Source organism: Pantherophis guttatus, chromosome 5, assembly GCF_059756535.1.
Source record: "Pantherophis guttatus breed Tessera chromosome 5, ASM5975653v1, whole genome shotgun sequence".
NCBI classification, from domain to species: Eukaryota; Metazoa; Chordata; class Lepidosauria; order Squamata; family Colubridae; genus Pantherophis; species Pantherophis guttatus.
This window is the reverse complement of record NC_142067.1, coordinates 86,113,554-86,132,626: the sequence shown is the minus strand read 5'-3', so window position 1 is coordinate 86,132,626 and position 19,073 is coordinate 86,113,554. Positions and strand designations below refer to the sequence as shown.

Genomic DNA, 19,073 nt, shown 5'->3' with positions numbered 1-19,073 from the left:
ATAGCAGCAGAGACTCACCACATGTGACCTGGGAAGCACATGTGACCATCAGCCAGCAAGACCGCCACCCCCTGGGAGTCTGACAACCAATCAGAGTACTCTTTCTGGGCCCCAGGAAGTTCAAAGCCAGAGAGAGTATAAAACCTGAAAAACTCGCTGTATCTCCCCTTTTTCTGTTCAGGAACTCAAGCCATGTGATCCTGTCCACCATTAAACCATCTTTCCAAGCAGTCTCCATGTTTCCAGTGTCTGTTTTCCCCACTTGGAGCAGAACCTAGAAGGATGTTTCTTCCAACAATTGGCGACCCAGCGGGACTCCAAGCTAACCTAACCAATGGACCAGGCCCAGGTAAGCCTCCCTTGCTAGCAGCAGACCCATTGAGTCTGTGGGTAGGTTTTCATGGACCTTGGCCATTTGGAACTAGGTTTTAAAGGGGTTTTGAGTTTGAGCTCAAAGGCTGCTTGGAAAGAAGGTGAGTACCTCTAAATTTTAATTTTAAAGTATGGAAAAGCATGGGAAATTTGTGTATGTCTGCATGTGTGTGAGTGAAGGCCCTTCTCCCAATCACAGTTGGATCTTGCTTTCTCTGTGCATTTCCTAGCCGCAGAAAGACTAACAGTCTGGAGAGCATGGGGGTTTTGCCAGAGCACAGGACCTTCTGTTAGGAAAGGAGGAAGTGTGTGTGTGGGATTCCACCTGGAAAACAGTCTGATTTCACCTCTTTGAGTGACCTCTAGCCGCACCTCTGCCTACTGCTAGCTCCACCGAGCCATGATCGGTAGGATAGAGAAAGCAAGGGGGGGTTGCCAAATGTGGAACTTTGTGTTTAAAAGGAATGGAAGCCGAGTGAAAGCCAAGTGTGTGAAGGGGGGGAATAAATTGTGAAAGGGAAACCCGGTTTTGTCCAGCCCAGACACGGGGCGAGCGTGTGTGTGCGTAAGAGGAGGTGCCCACACCTGGCTGCAGGGGTCAGCAGGTCCTCCCGGATCCCCTTTTTGGATCCGAAAAACTACGGCGATTCCCTAAGAGGAAGGGGCCCATACTTCGTAAGGGAATCGAAGTCCTTCCCAGAGCTTTTTCTCTGAAAACTGACGGCGTGCCACCCGGCTAAGTCGAAGTGATCCTTCCGGAGAAAAGGAAAGGGTCATGGGTAGCGATAGTTCGCGGGTGGCGGGGACCCCTGTGGAAGAAGTGCTCGCGGCCTGGGACGCCAGGCGGGTGCCCATATTGAGGGGCATGGATAAAAGGAAATTAGGAAAATTGTGTCAAAAATGGGCTTTGCTAAGAGACAACACCGGGAGACAAATTTGGCTAAATAAAGGTACTTAAAAGAAAAGGGAAATATATAAATAGGAATGTTGGGGATTTTGTTTGTTTTGTTTGTTTGTTTTGTTTGTTTGTTTGTCTCTCTGTCTTCTATGCAACCACGTGGTATGTTTAAGATTTGTGCCTTCCCTAATTTAACTGAGATTTATGTGGGAATGATCAGTGTGTGTGAAATCTCAGAGTTCTGTTTTCTTCTCTTTGTCTTCCTTGTTTTATGTGTGTGTGTCTAAGTCTTTGTGCGCCCTCGAGGTAATTGTAACTGTAAAATGTATCTGATCTCTAGAGACAAGAATTTTAAATTGTTAGAAAAAAAAAAAAGGTTGAAGCAATGAAAATGGGGGAGAGAGAGAAAAAAGAAAGAAAGAGCCTTTGCCCTGTGTTTGTCTGGCCAACAAACACAGATTAAAGAGAGCATTTCATTTCATTTCTGTTTTTTTTTCTCCTCCTCTCTGTATCTTAAAGTAACAACTCAAGTTTATGAGGAAACGTTTTAAGTTCATTTACAAGAAAAAAAATCAGTCTTGCATTTACTGTATGTGTTTAAATGGGTTTACCTGTTCATCTCTTTCCTGAAGTATGTGAATCCAGTTTTTTCTTTCTCATCTGTTGTGTCTCCATTTTGTTGAAACTGCATTATCTGTTTAGTAACTGCAATACTGTTGTGTTGTTTCTTTTCAAACTCTGCCTGCAAGCTATCTACACCCCCCCCCCAATCTGTAATCCTGTTACAATGCCTTTCCTGGGAAGATTACCCACAAAAAGGGGGAGGGGACCCTGTTCTAATGTCTTTCAGCCCTGCACAAAGGACTCTGCAACCTGTGGAAGCAGAGCACATGGATCCAGATGCTGCCTCCAAAGGAGACCCTCCATCTGTTTGAACCAGGAATTGGGTTTGAATCCAGCCTCCACTGAAAGTCAGCACAGCAACCAGAGTGGAGCAGACCTTTCCAAGCCTGACTGACCAGCCTTACCACCAAGCATGCTACCCAGCAGACATGAAAGAAAAGACCCTGAGATGTACAAGTAAAGACCAAAAGACTCTTTTCAATTCCCAGAAGACAGCTGGAAAGACTATGGGGGGAAGGTGGAAATTCATTGTAAGGTTTTCTTTCTTGTCTCATTTATATTGTAATCAGTTTATTGTAAGAATTGTATTTGGGAGTGACTGCCACAGCAAGTTATGTACACTCTAGATTTCTGTCTGGTGGAGAGGAGAAATATGTCCAAAATGTTTGTATTGCCTGTATTGTAAAAGTAGCTGCATACACATGCACACACAGAGAGACACACACTATTCAGAATTAGATTGAAACTATTCCCTTCACTTACCTCCACACAAAGCTTCTCCTAGGTTGATTTTTGCTCTGTGGCACTAAAAGCCCAAGGAGTCTTATCTCCCTGCTAATTCGATGGGGAAGGAAGCAATACCCCTCAGGCAATTCCCTCACTTGAAGAGATAGCAGAAAAGTGATCTCCAAAACCCAAGCCCTGACTGTGACTCAAATGATGCTGCCCAGTTGCCCAGTAAAGGAAGATATATTGCACTGGTGGTCTCATGAGTAGAAATCCCAGGGCTCATGTGTAACACCAAAAAAAAAAAAAAAAGAATGGATATTGTACACTGGCTAACCTCAATTTGGACTCACAAATCCTGGATGCAATAAAGAGCTAGGGCAGGTTCAGTAATCAACCCATGAAATGGGCAGCCTGTAATTTAAAGGAAAATCATGGCTGTGAAAAATTTTGGGACATGTGCTTGCTTGAAACCTGACTGGAAGCTCACAGAAAGTAATATCTGAAGTCTGAAATTAATTGGCATGGAAAATTGGATACTGTAAAATTTTTACAAGAACTTTTCTCCTGGCTGCTAGACCTTCATGGTTGAAAGCTTTCAAGAGCCACTGAAGGAATCCTTTTCTGTTGCCTCTATCAATGCCTCCCCTTTGCATTAGAGCAATTAAAAGCACCCATTAAGGCTCCCTGATCTGATCAATTTTAATCTTTTGCCAAGAACTTGTTTCAAAACTCACGTTTTGAAAAAAAAAAGAGTAGGGATTGTAGGAAGTTAGCACCCACCCCTTTCCTGGAAGAGTGAAATATTTTAGGAAATATGAAAAAGGCAGAAATATGAGAAGCATATTTTACAGACAAAGCAGCTCCCATCTTCCTGCCCCCACCCTTTGTCAATGGGCCATTAAGGCCTGGGCCAGTCTATTCTACATAACAAAGATCTGCCTCCTTCAGGCAGAGCCATAGTAGGAATTGCGAAAGATAGGATTAGCCCTCTACACAATAGCAGCAGAGACTCACCACATGTGACCTGGGAAGCACATGTGACCATCAGCCAGCAAGACCCCCACCCCCTGGGAGTCTGACAACCAGAGTACTCTTTCTGGGCCCCAGGAAGTTCAAAGCCAGAGACAGCATAAAACCTGAAAAACTCGCTGTATCTCCCCTTTTTCTGTTCAGGAACTCAAGCCATGTGATCCTGTCCACCATTAAACCATCTTTCCAAGCAGTCTCCATGTTTCCAGTGTCTGTTTTCCCCACTTGGAGCAGAACCTAGAAGGATGTTTCTTCCAACATTGTGATGGGGCATCCCAAATGATTTATGCCCATGAGGAACTACTCAAAACCCTTTCCTTTAAGCATTAGACTACCACATTGTATAAATAACTCAGCCAGCTCCTCATAGACTAGTCTTGTGAAACTGAGAGGAGGAAGAAGAGATGCGACAGACAAACTAAAAACAAACAAAAAACCCAGCCCAGACTGAGCGCGCTCACAAAGGAAAAATGATTGTTTTCTCCGAAGCACTTTGTCCTCCCCAACGTCTTGGGTAGAAAAATGAAAAACGCTCTTCCCGCCCCCTCTAAAAATGACTCCAACTCATAGATGAGAGAGGGGGAGGTTTAAGCATTAGGTCCACAACAGCCCAACTGCAGGTGTGCGCATGAGAGATCCAACTGACGTTACTGCAAGTAGCGGTCTCTTAAAAGAGCCCCAAGAGAGGAAATACATTCCGGACCGAGATAGAAGCTTCACACGTTACACTCCAAAATTCTGCAGGGAAGAGACCCGCCCCCAATCTGATCCCCGCCCTTCCACCAAAGCGGTTCGGAATGCACGCAAGTGATGCAACAGCCTGTGCGAAGGGTATGATAAATCTACCTCGGAACATTTATTTCTCCACTCCACCCTTTGAACAGGCCATAGCAGCCCACCCACCCCCGTTATTTTGGCGCCTAGTGACGCTTGGTCTGGGAAAGGAGACAGCACTCACCGCATAGTAGAGTTTAGGCTTCGCGTTCAACAACACCGGGTCTGCTGTGGCCTGGGGGTAGCCCCCCAGGTCCCCCCGACGCTGCAGCATGGCTGGCGGGACCGTCTCCCGCGCCAGCAGTGGCCTCTCCTCTTTCCCGCGAAGCTCCTCAGAGACAGCAGCCTCCGCCGCCTCGCAGCGTCAACACGAACCGCATCGCCTCGAAAAATCGGCTCTATAGATGGCTAATACACCGCAAAGTCTGGATGGCTTGGAGATTCAGCTACAACTGCTGCCGCCACCGCTATTGCCGCCTAAGTGGGGCCAAGAGGGCGGGCCTGATTTTTCTCCCGGCGACGATTAGCTACCCAGCAGTTTGGAGAGGGAGGGGAGAGCGAGAGATAGGAAGGCGCCGGGGGCTCGCAAAGCCGCCTTCCTTCGACAGCTGCTGGAAGGAGGGAGCTTCTTTTTGTTCCTCAGAATTTTTGTTTAATGTGGGAGATTTGGCAGAGCGAATTATTTGGCGATAATTGATAGAAAGAAGAAAATGGCATCCGATTTCCTCAGGTAGCCTGCCCTGAAAGCCAACATAAAACTCCTGTCCCTCGCCCAGCCAAAGACCACTTACCAGCTTCTCGTTACTTGAACGTTATCGTACTATAGACTTAGGTTGCCACTTTTTGCTTCGCTATAGGAAGACTGAGCGTAACAACTGCACGAACCAGACGTTCAGCGGAAACACCGTTCTTTGAGCTGTGGCAGAAAATCAACACCTTTTTGCTTTCACCAAAAAACAAACAAAAACGACAGCAACTTGCGAAGGGAGAGGAAGGAAAAGGAAGGAACCTCAGGAAAAAAAATGCATCCCCGATTATCTCAATTCGAGCAAGTGATCCATCTGAAACCCTCATCAAAACACATATTGTATTCCATCTGTCTACCCACATTATGAGACTATTCAGTCCACACATCTAAATCAGATCCAATTATTCTTTCAAGGCAGTAATGATGTTAAAGTCGTGTTTATCTTTTATTCTGACATTGTCCATGGGACACCTTCAAAGTGAGTAATTCTATTAGACTTTGTCACCTTTACCTTTCAGGGAATTTAGATGACAAGTAAGAAAGACTAAAAAGAAGATAGGGATGGTTGTATGAACTATGCTAATACAGTTTCATGTCAACTCAAAGACCTTCAGACAATAGTCAATTCAGAATTGGAGAAAGGCTTATGGGTAGGAAAATAATGTACTACAAATTCCATATATCAGGAGAAAATCAACGCAATAATAGATGGTTTGTTCTTTTCCTAATGTTTCAACAGAAACTAGAAAATAACAAATTGGGAGAGGGGCTATCTGGAAAGCTCCATGTCCTTCCCTGCTTATTATATTGTTTTGTGGAACCTGTTAGTGGAATATAATGGCAACTGCTTATCTCAAGAATTTAGCCTTCCCCTGCCACGCCACCCCCCCCCAAGAATTGTACTTACACTGTTCCTGAATATACATATTTATTTGGCTTTCACAGAATGAAACCAAAAATTATTTTGGAAAGGAGAAACAATTGAAAAGAATTCCCTTGGAACAGTATGTTAAAATCAGTCAAAAGTCTAAGATTAATGAAACCAATAAAGAGAGAAATTTGCCCAGAAAGGACTAAAACATCTATCTACCAGAAACAATTCTGATGTCAGCTAGATGTAAGATTGTTTGTGTAAAGTAAAGAAAAGGATAAAATATATTAGATTGTTGTGCTATAGCTGTCATGGCATCTATGTATATACTTCTTTACCACCTTTTCCATCTAAACCAAATATTTCATACAATAAATGCAGGCAAACATCATGCCATTCTTCTTTGCTAATGTTACAGTTCAAGAAAAAGATGGAGTCAGTATGCAAAGACACTATTTGGACTATCCTACATCAAGAAGACTATGTAAAATGCAATATTTACTATTGTCATATATATGCTATATTTATATAATATATTCATAATTATTCATATTTAATTAGTCATTTATAATAGGTGAATAATTCCCTAAAATCTATTTTTTTTAGAACAACAGGATGGTACTCATATTTTCAAGAGATATTTTTGAAAATTAAATTGAGATCTATCCACATTTGTTTTAGAGAAGGGCTAAAGTTCTATAAATTATATACAGAAAAGAAATAAAAATAAAGAAACTTAAGTTTATAAATGATACCAACCTATCTTCTTTTAAAACTTAGCAGGTAAGTTCATGTGATACTGTAAGGTAAAACTATCAAACACATTGTGGTTTATATAAATTCAGGAAAATCAAACAAAAGAGACATAAAACAAAAGGGCTATTAAGATAGCAAAAGAAGGAATGGCCCTGCCACCATTGCCTCTTGTACTCTGGCTTTGACGCCACTGTTCGTAGAAGGCCAATATTAATCTGGCCTTTGATATAAAAATGCTAATCTGCTTATCCCTGTTTTAGATAGCTTTTTTGACAAAGTGATAAAAAATTTAAAAAGAAAGGAAGAAAGCCTTAGTTAACCTGAAAAAATGGCTGTTTTGAAACTCAACAGGATAAAACATTTGTTATGAAAAAGTATGTTCTTCTGAGATCTAATTATTGTGATTTCATCTGGTTTCCACAGGTATGTTTGCAAAAACTTGGCAGATACCATGTTTACATTTTTTATGGGAAAGAAAGTAGTGTGAGGCTGTCTGCTGTACATTATATAAGCAACTGTTAAGGTTGGGAGGCTTTTCATATGTTATAATGTAGATTGTCTACTTTTAGATTATACTGGATTAGATTGGATATATTTTTCGATTTACACAAAGTAACACAAGATAAAATCAAGGATAACAATGGATACAGAATAGATAGAACAGCTGTAGAATTGTCAGTGGAGGTAACAGTGAGGTGAATAGCTTCTGCCTTTTAGAAACAACTATCAGTAGCAAAGCAACAATTGTTTGAGAAATGGCCTCAGATTAGCATTTTGTAGAGCAGCCATGAAGACCTTGGAAAACATACTCAATGTCATGATGTGCCTGTACCCTCAAAAATTCATATTGTGCAAGCCATAATTTCCCTGTACCGCTCTAGGGAAGCATAAACTGGATTCTGAAGAAGCAGGTAGAAAGAGTATTGACACCTTTGAACTTTGGTGTTGCAGAAGACTCCTGAGAATATTGTGGACAGCCAAGAAAATAAATCATCAAAAAACCCTCTGGGAAGTTATGAGCAGCTGTCTTCAAGTCCTTGTAAGACAGTCATTTAGAGGATGACGTGAAATTGTTCAGAAATTTTATAAAAAGCAAAATAAGCAACAATGGATTTAGGTTACATTGAAGTTGATTTTGGTTGGATATCAATTTAAAGTATTCAGATAGTAAGAGCTGTTCAACAAATGTTGCTGGAGGCATTTTAACAGGCTCCATAGCCATTTGCCAAGGATGCTGTAGTAATGGATCACAGCACTTACAGAGGATTGGACTAAATGATTTCTGAAGTTCCTACCAGTGCTTCATATTTATATGAATTTATATGAAGGTTGTTGAGAGTGTGGTGGCACGACAGCTTCCCCGGTACCTGGATGAAGCTATCTATCTGGACCCATACCAGTCGGGCTTCAGGTAGGGGTACAGCACAGAAACGGCATTGGTCGCATTGGTGGATGATCTCTGGAGGGCTCGGGACAGGGGTTGTTCCTCTGTCCTGGTCCTATTAGATCTCTCAGCGGCTTTTGATACCATCGACCATGATATCATGCTACAGCGGTTGAGGGGGTTAGGAATAGGGGGCACCGTGCTGCGGTGGTTCTCCTTCCTCTCCGACCGCTCACAGTTTGTGTTGGCAGGGGGGCAGAGGTCAACCTCGCGGCACCTCGCTTGGGGAGTGCTGCAAGGGTCGGTCCTCTCGCCCCTTCTGTTCAACATTTATGTGAAGCCGCTGGGCGAGATCATCCGTGGTTTTGGGTGAGAGTTCATCAGTACGCTGATGATACTCAGCTGTACATCTCCACCCCAGACCACCCCAATGATGCCCTTGATGTGATGTCTCGCTGCCTGGAGGCCGTGCGGGTCTGGATGGGGAGAAATAGGCTCAGACTCAACCCTGCCAAGACCGAGTGGCTGTGGCTCCCGGCGTCCCGATATAGTCAGCTGGTGCCATTGCTGACTATTGGGGGTGAATCTTTGCCCCCGACAGAGAGGGCCCGTAATCTGGGTGTCCTCCTGGACGCACGGCTGTCTTTAGAAGAGCATATGACGGCCGTGGCCAGGGTTTTTTTTTATCAGGTCGCCTGATTCACCAGTTGTGGCCCTTTCTGGACCGGGACGCCTTGCACACGGTCACTCATGCCCTGGTCACCTCCCGGCTGGACTACTGTACTGCTCTCTACATGAGGCTCCCCTTGAAGAGCACTCGGAGGCTCCAACTGGTCCAGAATGCGGCCGCGTGGGTGGTTATGGGCGCAACTCGTTGTGCCCATGTGACACCTCTCCTGCGCGAGCTGCACTGGCTCCCAGTGGTCTTCCAGGTGCGATTCAAGGTGTTAGTCACAACCTTTAAAGCGCTCCATGGCTCCATGGCTCTCTTAGGCAGAGACCGACTTCTGCCACCAGTAGCCTCCCACCGGCCAGTCCGCTCCCACAGAGGGGGGCTCCTCAGGGTACCATCGGCCAAGGTATGTCGGCTGGTGACACCCAGGGAGAGGGCCTTCTCTGTGGGAGCTCGTGCCCTGTGGAATGAACTGCCCCCGGAATTGCGCAAGATCTCCGACCTCCATGTATTTCGCTGTGCCCTCAAGACGCTGCTGTTCCGCCAGGCCAGGCTATCAATGTAAATGATTTTAAATTGGGTGTTTTAAATTTTTGGGTTTTAATTTGGGCCGAAATTATTTAATAGTTTTAATTACTTTTTAATTGATGTCTGTATATTTTTGTGTTTTTAATAGGCTGTACACCGCCCTGAGTCCTTCGGGAGAAGGGCGGTATAGAAATAAAATAATAATAATAATAATAATAATAATAATAATAATAATAATAATAATAATAATAATAATAATAGTTCAGAGTTCAATTATTATCAATAATTATCTCAATGATAGATCTTGGATCAATTCACAGAAAAGGCTTATTAGCTCTTTTTACAGAATTCCTATGCCAGTTTGGTATAACAGTTAAAAGCATTAGTGTAAAAACTAAGAAATTGTGACTTCTAGTCTTGCTGTAGGCATAAAACTAGCTAAGGGACTTTGGGCCAGTCTGTCTCTCTGCCAACACTATGAAAAAAACAATGGCTAACAACTTTTGAAAAATGTTGCCATGAAAACTATGGACTTGTTCAGATAGTCTTTAAGAGTGAAGACAAAGGCATGAAAAAAGAGCACCTTATGGATTAACATTATTTAAAGTGTGTATTTTCATATGCAAATCACAAACTTCTAAAATGCATGACATGAATAATGACCATGGTCCCAAGGTACAAGGCTTAGGCAGTGTGAAGAAAAATTAAAGCTTTTCTCAACTTCTGATGCTGCATTCTTACCATTTTCAGGACAATCACGCAGAAGTAATTTGCCAGTTGACTTTGCCAGTCTTGAGAATATTATCTGGGAGGAGTTTGATCCTGTGCCTCCCAAGGATGTGGACAAGGTTCTGGGTAAGATTAGTGCTGCCACATGTTTATTGGACCCATGTCCCTCCTTGTTGGTATTGGCCTCCTGGGAGGTTACACGAGGCTGGCTCCAGGGGATTATAAATGCTTCTCTGAGCGAGGGTGCCTTGAAAGAGGTGGTAGTGAGGCCCCTCCTCAAAGAAGCCACCCCTGGACCCGGCTGAATTAGCCAACTACCGTCCGGTCTCCAACCTTCGTTTTGTGGCGAAGGTTGCTGAGAGTGTGGTGGCACAACAGCTTCCCCGGTACCTCGATGAAGCTATCTATCTGGACCTGTACCAGTCGGGCTTCAGGCAGGGGTGCAGCACAGAAACGGCATTGGTCGCATTGGTGGATGATCTCTGGAGGGCTCGGGACAGGGGTTGTTCCTCTGTCCTGGTCCTATTAGATCTCTCAGCGGCTTTTGATACCATCGACCATGGTGTCATGTTACAATGGTTGAGAGGGTTAGGAATAGGGGGCACCGTGCTGCGGTGGTTCTCCTCCTTCTTCTCCAACCGCTCGCAGTTTGTGTTGGCAGGGGGGCAGAGGTCGACCTCGTGGCGCCTCGCTTGGGGAGTGCCGCAAGTGTCGGTCCTCTCGCCCCTTCTGTTAAACATTTATGTGAAGCCGCTGGGTGAGATCATCCGTGGTTTTGGGTGAGAGTTCATCAGTACGCTGATGATACTCAGATGTACATCTCCACCCCAGACCACCCCAATGATGCCCTTGATGTGATGTCTCGCTGCCTGGAGGCCGTGCGGGTCTGGATGGGGAGAAATAGGCTCAGACTCAACCCTGCCAAGACCGAGTGGCTGTGGCTCCCGGCGTCCCGATATAGTCAGCTGGTGCCATTGCTGACTATTGGGGGTGAATCTTTGCCCCCGACAGAGAGGGCCCGTAATCTGGGTGTCCTCCTGGACGCACGGCTGTCTTTAGAAGAGCATATGACGGCCGTGGCCAGGGTTTTTTTTTATCAGGTCGCCTGATTCACCAGTTGTGGCCCTTTCTGGACCGGGACGCCTTGCACACGGTCACTCATGCCCTGGTCACCTCCCGGCTGGACTACTGTACTGCTCTCTACATGAGGCTCCCCTTGAAGAGCACTCGGAGGCTCCAACTGGTCCAGAATGCGGCCGCGTGGGTGGTTATGGGCGCAACTCGTTGTGCCCATGTGACACCTCTCCTGCGCGAGCTGCACTGGCTCCCAGTGGTCTTCCAGGTGCGATTCAAGGTGTTAGTCACAACCTTTAAAGCGCTCCATGGCTCCATGGCTCTCTTAGGCAGAGACCGACTTCTGCCACCAGTAGCCTCCCACCGGCCAGTCCGCTCCCACAGAGGGGGGCTCCTCAGGGTACCATCGGCCAAGGTATGTCGGCTGGCGACACCCAGGGAGAGGGCCTTCTCTGTGGGAGCTCGTGCCCTGTGGAATGAACTGCCCCCGGAATTGCGCAAGATCTCCGACCTCCATGTATTTCGCTGTGCCCTCAAGACCCTGCTGTTCCGCCAGGCCAGGCTATCAATGTAAATGATTTTAAATTGGGTGTTTTAAATTTTTGGGTTTTAATTTGGGCCGAAATTATTTAATAGTTTTAATTACTTTTTAATTGATGTCTGTATATTTTTGTGTTTTTAATAGGCTGTACACCACCCTGAGTCCTTCGGGAGAAGGGCGGTATAGAAATAAAATAATAATAATAATAATAATAATAATAATAATAATAATAATAATAATAATAATAATAATAGTTCAGAGTTCAATTATTATCAATAATTATCTCAATGATAGATCTTGGATCAATTCACAGAAAAGGCTTATTAGCTCTTTTTACAGAATTCCTATGCCAGTTTGGTATAACAGTTAAAAGCATTAGTGTAAAAACTAAGAAATTGTGACTTCTAGTCTTGCTGTAGGCATAAAACTAGCTAAGGGACTTTGGGCCAGTCTGTCTCTCTGCCAACACTATGAAAAAAACAATGGCTAACAACTTTTGAAAAATGTTGCCATGAAAACTATGGACTTGTTCAGATAGTCTTTAAGAGTGAAGACAAAGGCATGAAAAAAGAGCACCTTATGGATTAACATTATTTAAAGTGTGTATTTTCATATGCAAATCACAAACTTCTAAAATGCATGACATGAATAATGACCATGGTCCCAAGGTACAAGGCTTAGGCAGTGTGAAGAAAAATTAAAGCTTTTCTCAACTTCTGATGCTGCATTCTTACCATTTTCAGGACAATCACGCAGAAGTAATTTGCCAGTTGACTTAAACCACAATTAAGCCCAAGAGTTCTGTTGCTAAGTGAGACATTTATTAAATGAATTTTGCCTCCTTTTACCTTTCTTGCCACAGTTATTAACTGAATCACTGCAGTTATTAAATTAATAACATGGTTGTTAAGTGAATCTGGTTTTCCCATTGACTTTGCTTGTCAGAAGGTAACAAAAGGTGATCAATCACATGGTCCCAGGACCCTGCAATCATAAATATGAACCAGTTGCTGAGCTCTGAATTTTGATCATGTGACCATGGGGATGCTGCAATGGTTGTAAGTGTGAAAAATGGTCATAAGTCACTTTTTGGTGCCGTTGTAATTTTGAGTGGTCACTAAATGAACTGTTATAAGTTGAGGAATACCTGTATGCTCTCTTTTTTTTCCAGCTTCCAGGTTTTGGAATACTGTACCCCTCAAGGTAAGATCTGCTCCACCTTCAAGGCCTTCCAAAAGAGCTTTAAAACTGGCTCTGCCATTTGACCTGAGGTCCCAATGGAGGTGTTCCCTGCTGGAGATGATTAGTGAACTAGGAATATCTCACCCACACCCTGTTATATTCTGGTTTCTAAGTTATTTAATTTCTGCAAATTTTACTGTTAATGTTTTTATGTCTATCTTTTTTTTCTATCTCTGCTTTTATGAATTTATAAGAATCGCCTGACAGTGAGATGGGTGGCATATAAATTTAATAAACATATATTTGTTTTATCTGCTTCCATGTTTATTCATCAGTTATGGCATTTCCAGAGAGTTCTCTATCCATTTACTGAAAACAGTGAATCTTACTTAATATTCAAAGTCAGCCAAAAGCTAATACAGTAGCATTCATTACAAATTGTCACCATATGAGATTAAAATATAAAAGGAACATATATTGACCATGCCTATATAATGTATAAAACAGGAAATCAATAAAGTTATTCAATTCAATATAGCACATATATGCATAGTTGTTCATAGTTTGGAATAGTAACAACATATTCTTCAGGATTCAGTATTTTTAATATCTTAACAAAAATATTCTACAACAAGAAATAAAAACACAATATCAAATATACAGTATCAATTGAGAACAATTAAAATTACAAGATTATCACCATTTTAGAAATTTAGAAAATATCAATCTTGCTTGTCATTCCTCTATATTTACAATTAATTGCAAACTAAGGAAAATATCTTTGTTTCAACTTTTACTTCATTTCTTCAGGTATTAGCAATATAATTCATAATTAATAAAATATAATTTCTGAAATCAAACTTTATTCAAAGGTCTTTAAATTATAGAACAAGAACTAAGGGAAAAATTCAACTTTAGGCATTATCATTGGCAAAAGGTCTTCCGGAATTAAAAGTAAATTCTTTAGAAAGCTTAAAAAATACTAGTCAGTGACACTATATGAGTGATAGAAATTGTAGGCAGAGTCAAAAGAGGAATCAGCCTAGAGTCTTTATGTAGCCACAAACCACATAAATTCAACCCATCTTGAATTCCATTGACCATTATCTAACGCCAAGATAGTGCCAACTACCAGTTGAGTAGATTTTTTTATCTAGGCACTATTAGTAATAAATTAGTTAAATTGATACTGTGTTTCCCCGACAATAAGACCCTGTCTTATATTTTTTTGAACCCTGAAATAAGCACTTAGCCTTATTGCCATGCGTTCAAAAACCTGATTGGGCTTATTATCAGAGGATGTCTTATTTTGGGGAAAACAGGGTATTTCATGCATGGTCCAGGTCTTTCACACCTGATAGACATATACCAATGAAAAATCTAATAACTAGTTTTAATTTCTTCATTTTCCCTGCCCCCTCTCCTCTGATGAATAATCACTCAACAAAGTTTTGGGAATAATTTGAGTACTCAAGCAAAGCCAGAATGCAGAGTGGCTACCAAACTGAACTCTGAGAGCTATATTTTGTTCTTGTTTTTTAAAGTTGTGCACAGTTCCACAGCTGTTAATGCTGTTACTTTGTGCAAAATTGTAAGATATTTAGTAACGAGGATTTTCTGTTTCTAATTTCCCTTTCAAATCTTACTTAAATAGTTCATAATATTGAAACCCAAGTAAATACTAATTAACAGTATACATTAAACAAGTTATTGCTTAATGCAAATATCTTATAAGTAAAAAATTTAAAGAAGCATCCTCTGGTTTTTGTTTTATTTTACAGACTTGAATGAGCAATATTTACCAGGCCAAAATGCAATGAATCAGAGTTAAAATCCCAATACCACTCCAAGGACAGCAGTACAGAATAAGAGAAACCTCAGTATTTTTCTTAAGATCTTAAGTTGCTAAGGAGGCAAGGTAAAGTAATGCACTATCAACACATAGTGCAGGGGTGTCAAACTGGATTTCTTCGAGGGCTGGATCAGCATTGTAGTTCTCCACTGGCTGGCGGGGAGGGGAACGGGGGGGGGGAGATGGGGCAGACACCTCCTGCAGCACACTGCCCGCCAAAATGGGGCACGGGGGGGACTGTGCGCTACCCCATGGCTCATTTCTGGCCTTCATGGCCTGCAGCACTCCGCTAGCCAAAAATGGGCTATGTCGGGAAGGCCAAAAATGGGCTGCATACAGCCTGTTTTTGGCTGGTAGAGTGCTGCTGGAGACCAGGGAGGCCAAAAACAGGTCCCAAGGGGGGGCCATTTTGGCGACAGGGGCACTACAGGCCAGTCCTTTGATATTTCCAGGCCTGCCCTAAGGGGCAGATTTAAGCACTCTGAGGGCAGATCTGACCCACGGGCCTTGAGTTTGACACCCCTGACATAGTATATTCTACAAGCAAATTATATCCAGATAATTAGCAAGACATTTAAGGAAATTCTTTTGACCAGCATAGATAAATAAATAACAGTTTTTTTAAAAAAATCAGATGAAATACAGAGAACAAGATATTTAATTTGGTATCAATATATTTGATTTTGTTTCATGTTTATGTAACTAGGCTACAATCATTTGCTATTCTGATAAGTTTTAAAATACACTGCTCAAAAAAATAAAGGGAACGCAAACAGAAGACGTCCGAGATCTGAATGAATGAATAGCCTTATTAAATACTTTGTTCGGTACATACAGTAGTTTTGTGTTCCCTTTAGTTGTTTGAGCAGTGTATAAACTACTGTATGTAAAGAACAATGTATTTAATAAGGCTATTTCATTCATTCAGATCTCGGATGTCTTCTGCTTGTGTTCCCTTTATTTTTTTGAACAGTGTAATTTATTTATTTATTTATTTATTTATTTATTTATTTATTTATTTATTATCGGATTTATATGCCGCCCTTTCTCCACAAGGACTCAGGGCAGCTCACAACAATAAACAACAAGTCCAATTAAAATTCAACAATAAAAACTAAAATTCCCATTAAAACCCCATTCAGTATACATTATATACTGTATAAGCTAGATCTTTGTTGGGTTTTTTTTTTTAAAAAAAAAAAAGCTTTCTATGCCATTTTTCCAGGTTAGAAACAATGTTTCTGTTTTCTATGGATCTTGGTAACATAGCAGAAAAAATTAGGTTGATATCACATTGTTACTGACCTCCTCAAGTCTTGTTTGCTGATCCAATCATCTTGCAATTTATGAAGCCTGATTAATCATGTGAGTTATTTGTACAAGCCTCAGAGAAATTATCTTAGTGTCTACTTCATTCAGTAAAGTCCTTTTCCTTTAAGAGGAAATATCAAGTCCGTCTTACACAAAAGACATTTAGTACTTTTGTTTATCCTTCATTTGGGAAAATAATTTCTTCCCTTTCACTGGTACTCCTCCCTAAAAACTCTACCATTGTTAAAGATTAACTGACTACTAATGTAGAATTGCTGTCATGTTTGGAAACTACCTTACAAGTTTGGGAATAGGATAGGATATTCTTGAATCATTTCCATTGCTTTCTTTATTATTTACTAAGACCCATGTCACATATCAGATATGATTCAGGCAAACATAACTTATTGTTTACATAATTATGTAATAATATATGTTTTCATAATTCAAATAATATTTGAAAACAAATTATATTCTCTGCAGAGCAATCACATTCTGGGACTTGGATGCTTGACTGATTTATATTTGGAGTTTAAGAATATGCTATTCTTCTGTGTTGCTTTTGTCTCTGGAATTCTATAAAGACTGTTTTACGTATATGCCCAGCAGGTTGCTGCTTTCTGTTGCTATCTTTTCACCACCACTAGGTTACCAAGACATCAAATCAGTTACACAATTAGTGACCTGCAATGGGCATGCTGCTATACATCTCCTCAATTGGCATGTACTGAAAAAGCATAAAGCAAGTCTTTGAGTAAGTTTTTGGTCCTCTGAATGAAGGCAGGCTGTGTAAGTAGACCTCTATAAAAGGGAAAAGGAATGGCACTCAAGGATAGGAGGAAGACCACTTCCCAAAGCAATGGTCAGATAAGCAAGGCTTAAGTGTGTCTAATTTGAGAAAACATCTCACCCTAGTTCACATGAACATACAGGTGTGGGGGAGCACATTAAACTTGCAAAATTGTTATTATAGCTATTACAATAAAAGTAGGCGTTACCTATATGCCATTGGTTTCTTAGTCTGATCTGACCTATATGACAGTAGTTTATTAGTCTGGCGTATCTTGTAGGACTGTCAACATCTGCACCTGGAGTATGGTAGATACAGTGATACAGTGAATATATTCTTGCCAGCTTAGCATTGACACACATAGGGAGAAAAAGCTAAGGTGTGAACAGGCTCACCCATGATTATGGAGAGGTGGGGGGGGAGGGGAGGGGGAGAAGCAGGTTCTTTAGTAGAATTTCCAGCCAGAAATATGGTAACCTAATCTAAATCTATTTTTTTAAAAGTTTGAATGAGGCAGCAACTACATGAATGTACAATGTATTTACTGATGTATTACAACCTGGTGGCATGTCAAGGTGAAAGTAGGGTGTGTTCCAGATAGGCAAGTCTGTTCAAGACTTGAGTAAAAGGAATCAGATAGTGGCCACGTATATAAGTTAACAAGGAATGCAGTTAACATTTTAGTATGAAGATACAGAAATGACTAGGACAAGACTATCATATCAAATTAAAAAGCCAACTGACAACACAAAGCATAATAAAGAAACTTTTAGAACTATACCTGCAAGAATGTTTTTAAAATTTGTGATAATTATTGCTATAAAATAGGCTTTTAAGTCAGATGTTCTAAGTGAGAAAATCCTTCAGATAGATAACTTCATGGACAACTTAAACTACTTTAATTTACATCAGGGGTGTCAAACTCACATCGTCACAGTGTTGTCACATGACGTATTGGAACTTTTCCCCCCTTTGCTAAACCGGGCATTGGCATGGCCAGCATGTGACATATCCGGCCCATGGGCCAGGAGTTTGACAGCCCTGATTTACATGAAGCACCTATCCATCCAGGTTCTGTGTTTACCATTCATAAGCAGCTTGATCCCTTATACAGGTGTTAACATAAATGACTTGTATCCTAAGGTACCATATTTTTAGTTGCTACATCCATCAGATTTCACAGGTATTTCCTATTCTGACTGTCTAAGTTTTATTTATAACTATTTTGCAGAGATTCTTTCTGTGTTATGTTGGGACCCCAACTTCTATGATTTTAAGATCACTGTGGGGGACTGAAAGACTGTAAGAGGCTTTTTCCTATGGTAAAAGTGCTGAAGAAATTCAAAACGGAAAAAAAGATTCTCAGGAGTTATCAAGAATCAACCATTGAGAAGATAATCACAAGTTTCTGCTCCTTAAGTACTTCAAAAATGTTTCACATGCAACTTCACAGTTGAAGTGAAGAATTTCACTTCACAGATCAGGACTCGGAAACAATTCTGAGTTACAAACACCTCACCAATGAACAATGTATTTCCTTTCTTAATTTTACATTTGTTTAGAGACATTAATTTCAAATTATATGCTTAAACCTGAGTCATTCTTACTCTCCTTACCCTCATTAAATTCCTTGTTAAACTTGTTAGTAGCCTATTGATTTTCCTATTTTGTCAAACTTTACAATAATATTAGGTACTCATTGTAATATATGCAGTTATAGAATTGGTATGCTTAACTGTTTGAACCATCATTAATCTCACTACACCATATGCACAAATTGCATGGATTTCTCAACAACCACATGCCTTGCTGAGGGAAAAAGTTGCTGATAATATTTTGACACTGCACATTTAGCATAGAGTAGAAGCTTATAGTTCAACTTGGGAGTCTAAGGAGCCTTACCTAGTTCTTAATTTTGTTCCTACATTCAAAAGTCTACTGTAACATACATCCAATGCTGTAAACTTCTAATTTCAGGCAATTTTTGAAAAAGTACATAATGATTACAAAGATGTTATCATTTCTTTGAATCATAAATAGATCAATTAATTTCAGTGTTAATAATTTTTTATGAAGAAATGATTATATTCCTTCCATTTCTCTATTTATAATAAAGTAAAAGCTGTAAGAAATACTTGAAAGTTTTGAGATAATCCACACATAAGAGAATCTAAGAACAAACATTTATTTATAGCAACACAGAAAATA

General features: G+C 41.0%; 1 protein-coding gene across 5 annotated transcripts in view; it reads right to left on the bottom strand.

Annotated features, from left to right (window-relative positions):
* Positions 1-19,073, bottom strand: part of ARHGAP6 (Rho GTPase activating protein 6) — a 292,968-nt gene that overhangs the window by 136,609 nt on the left and 137,286 nt on the right. For 2 of the 5 annotated variants that reach the window (XM_087871429.1, XM_087871430.1), the window contains exon 1: positions 4,611-4,967. The exons of the other annotated variants lie outside the window; for them this stretch is intronic. In XM_087871429.1, coding sequence (XP_087727555.1) covers positions 4,611-4,700 — 90 coding nt within the window. In that variant the 5' untranslated portion in view covers positions 4,701-4,967. Of the gene's footprint in view, positions 1-4,610; positions 4,968-19,073 lie in introns of those variants that run through there. 5 annotated transcript variants of the gene reach the window in all.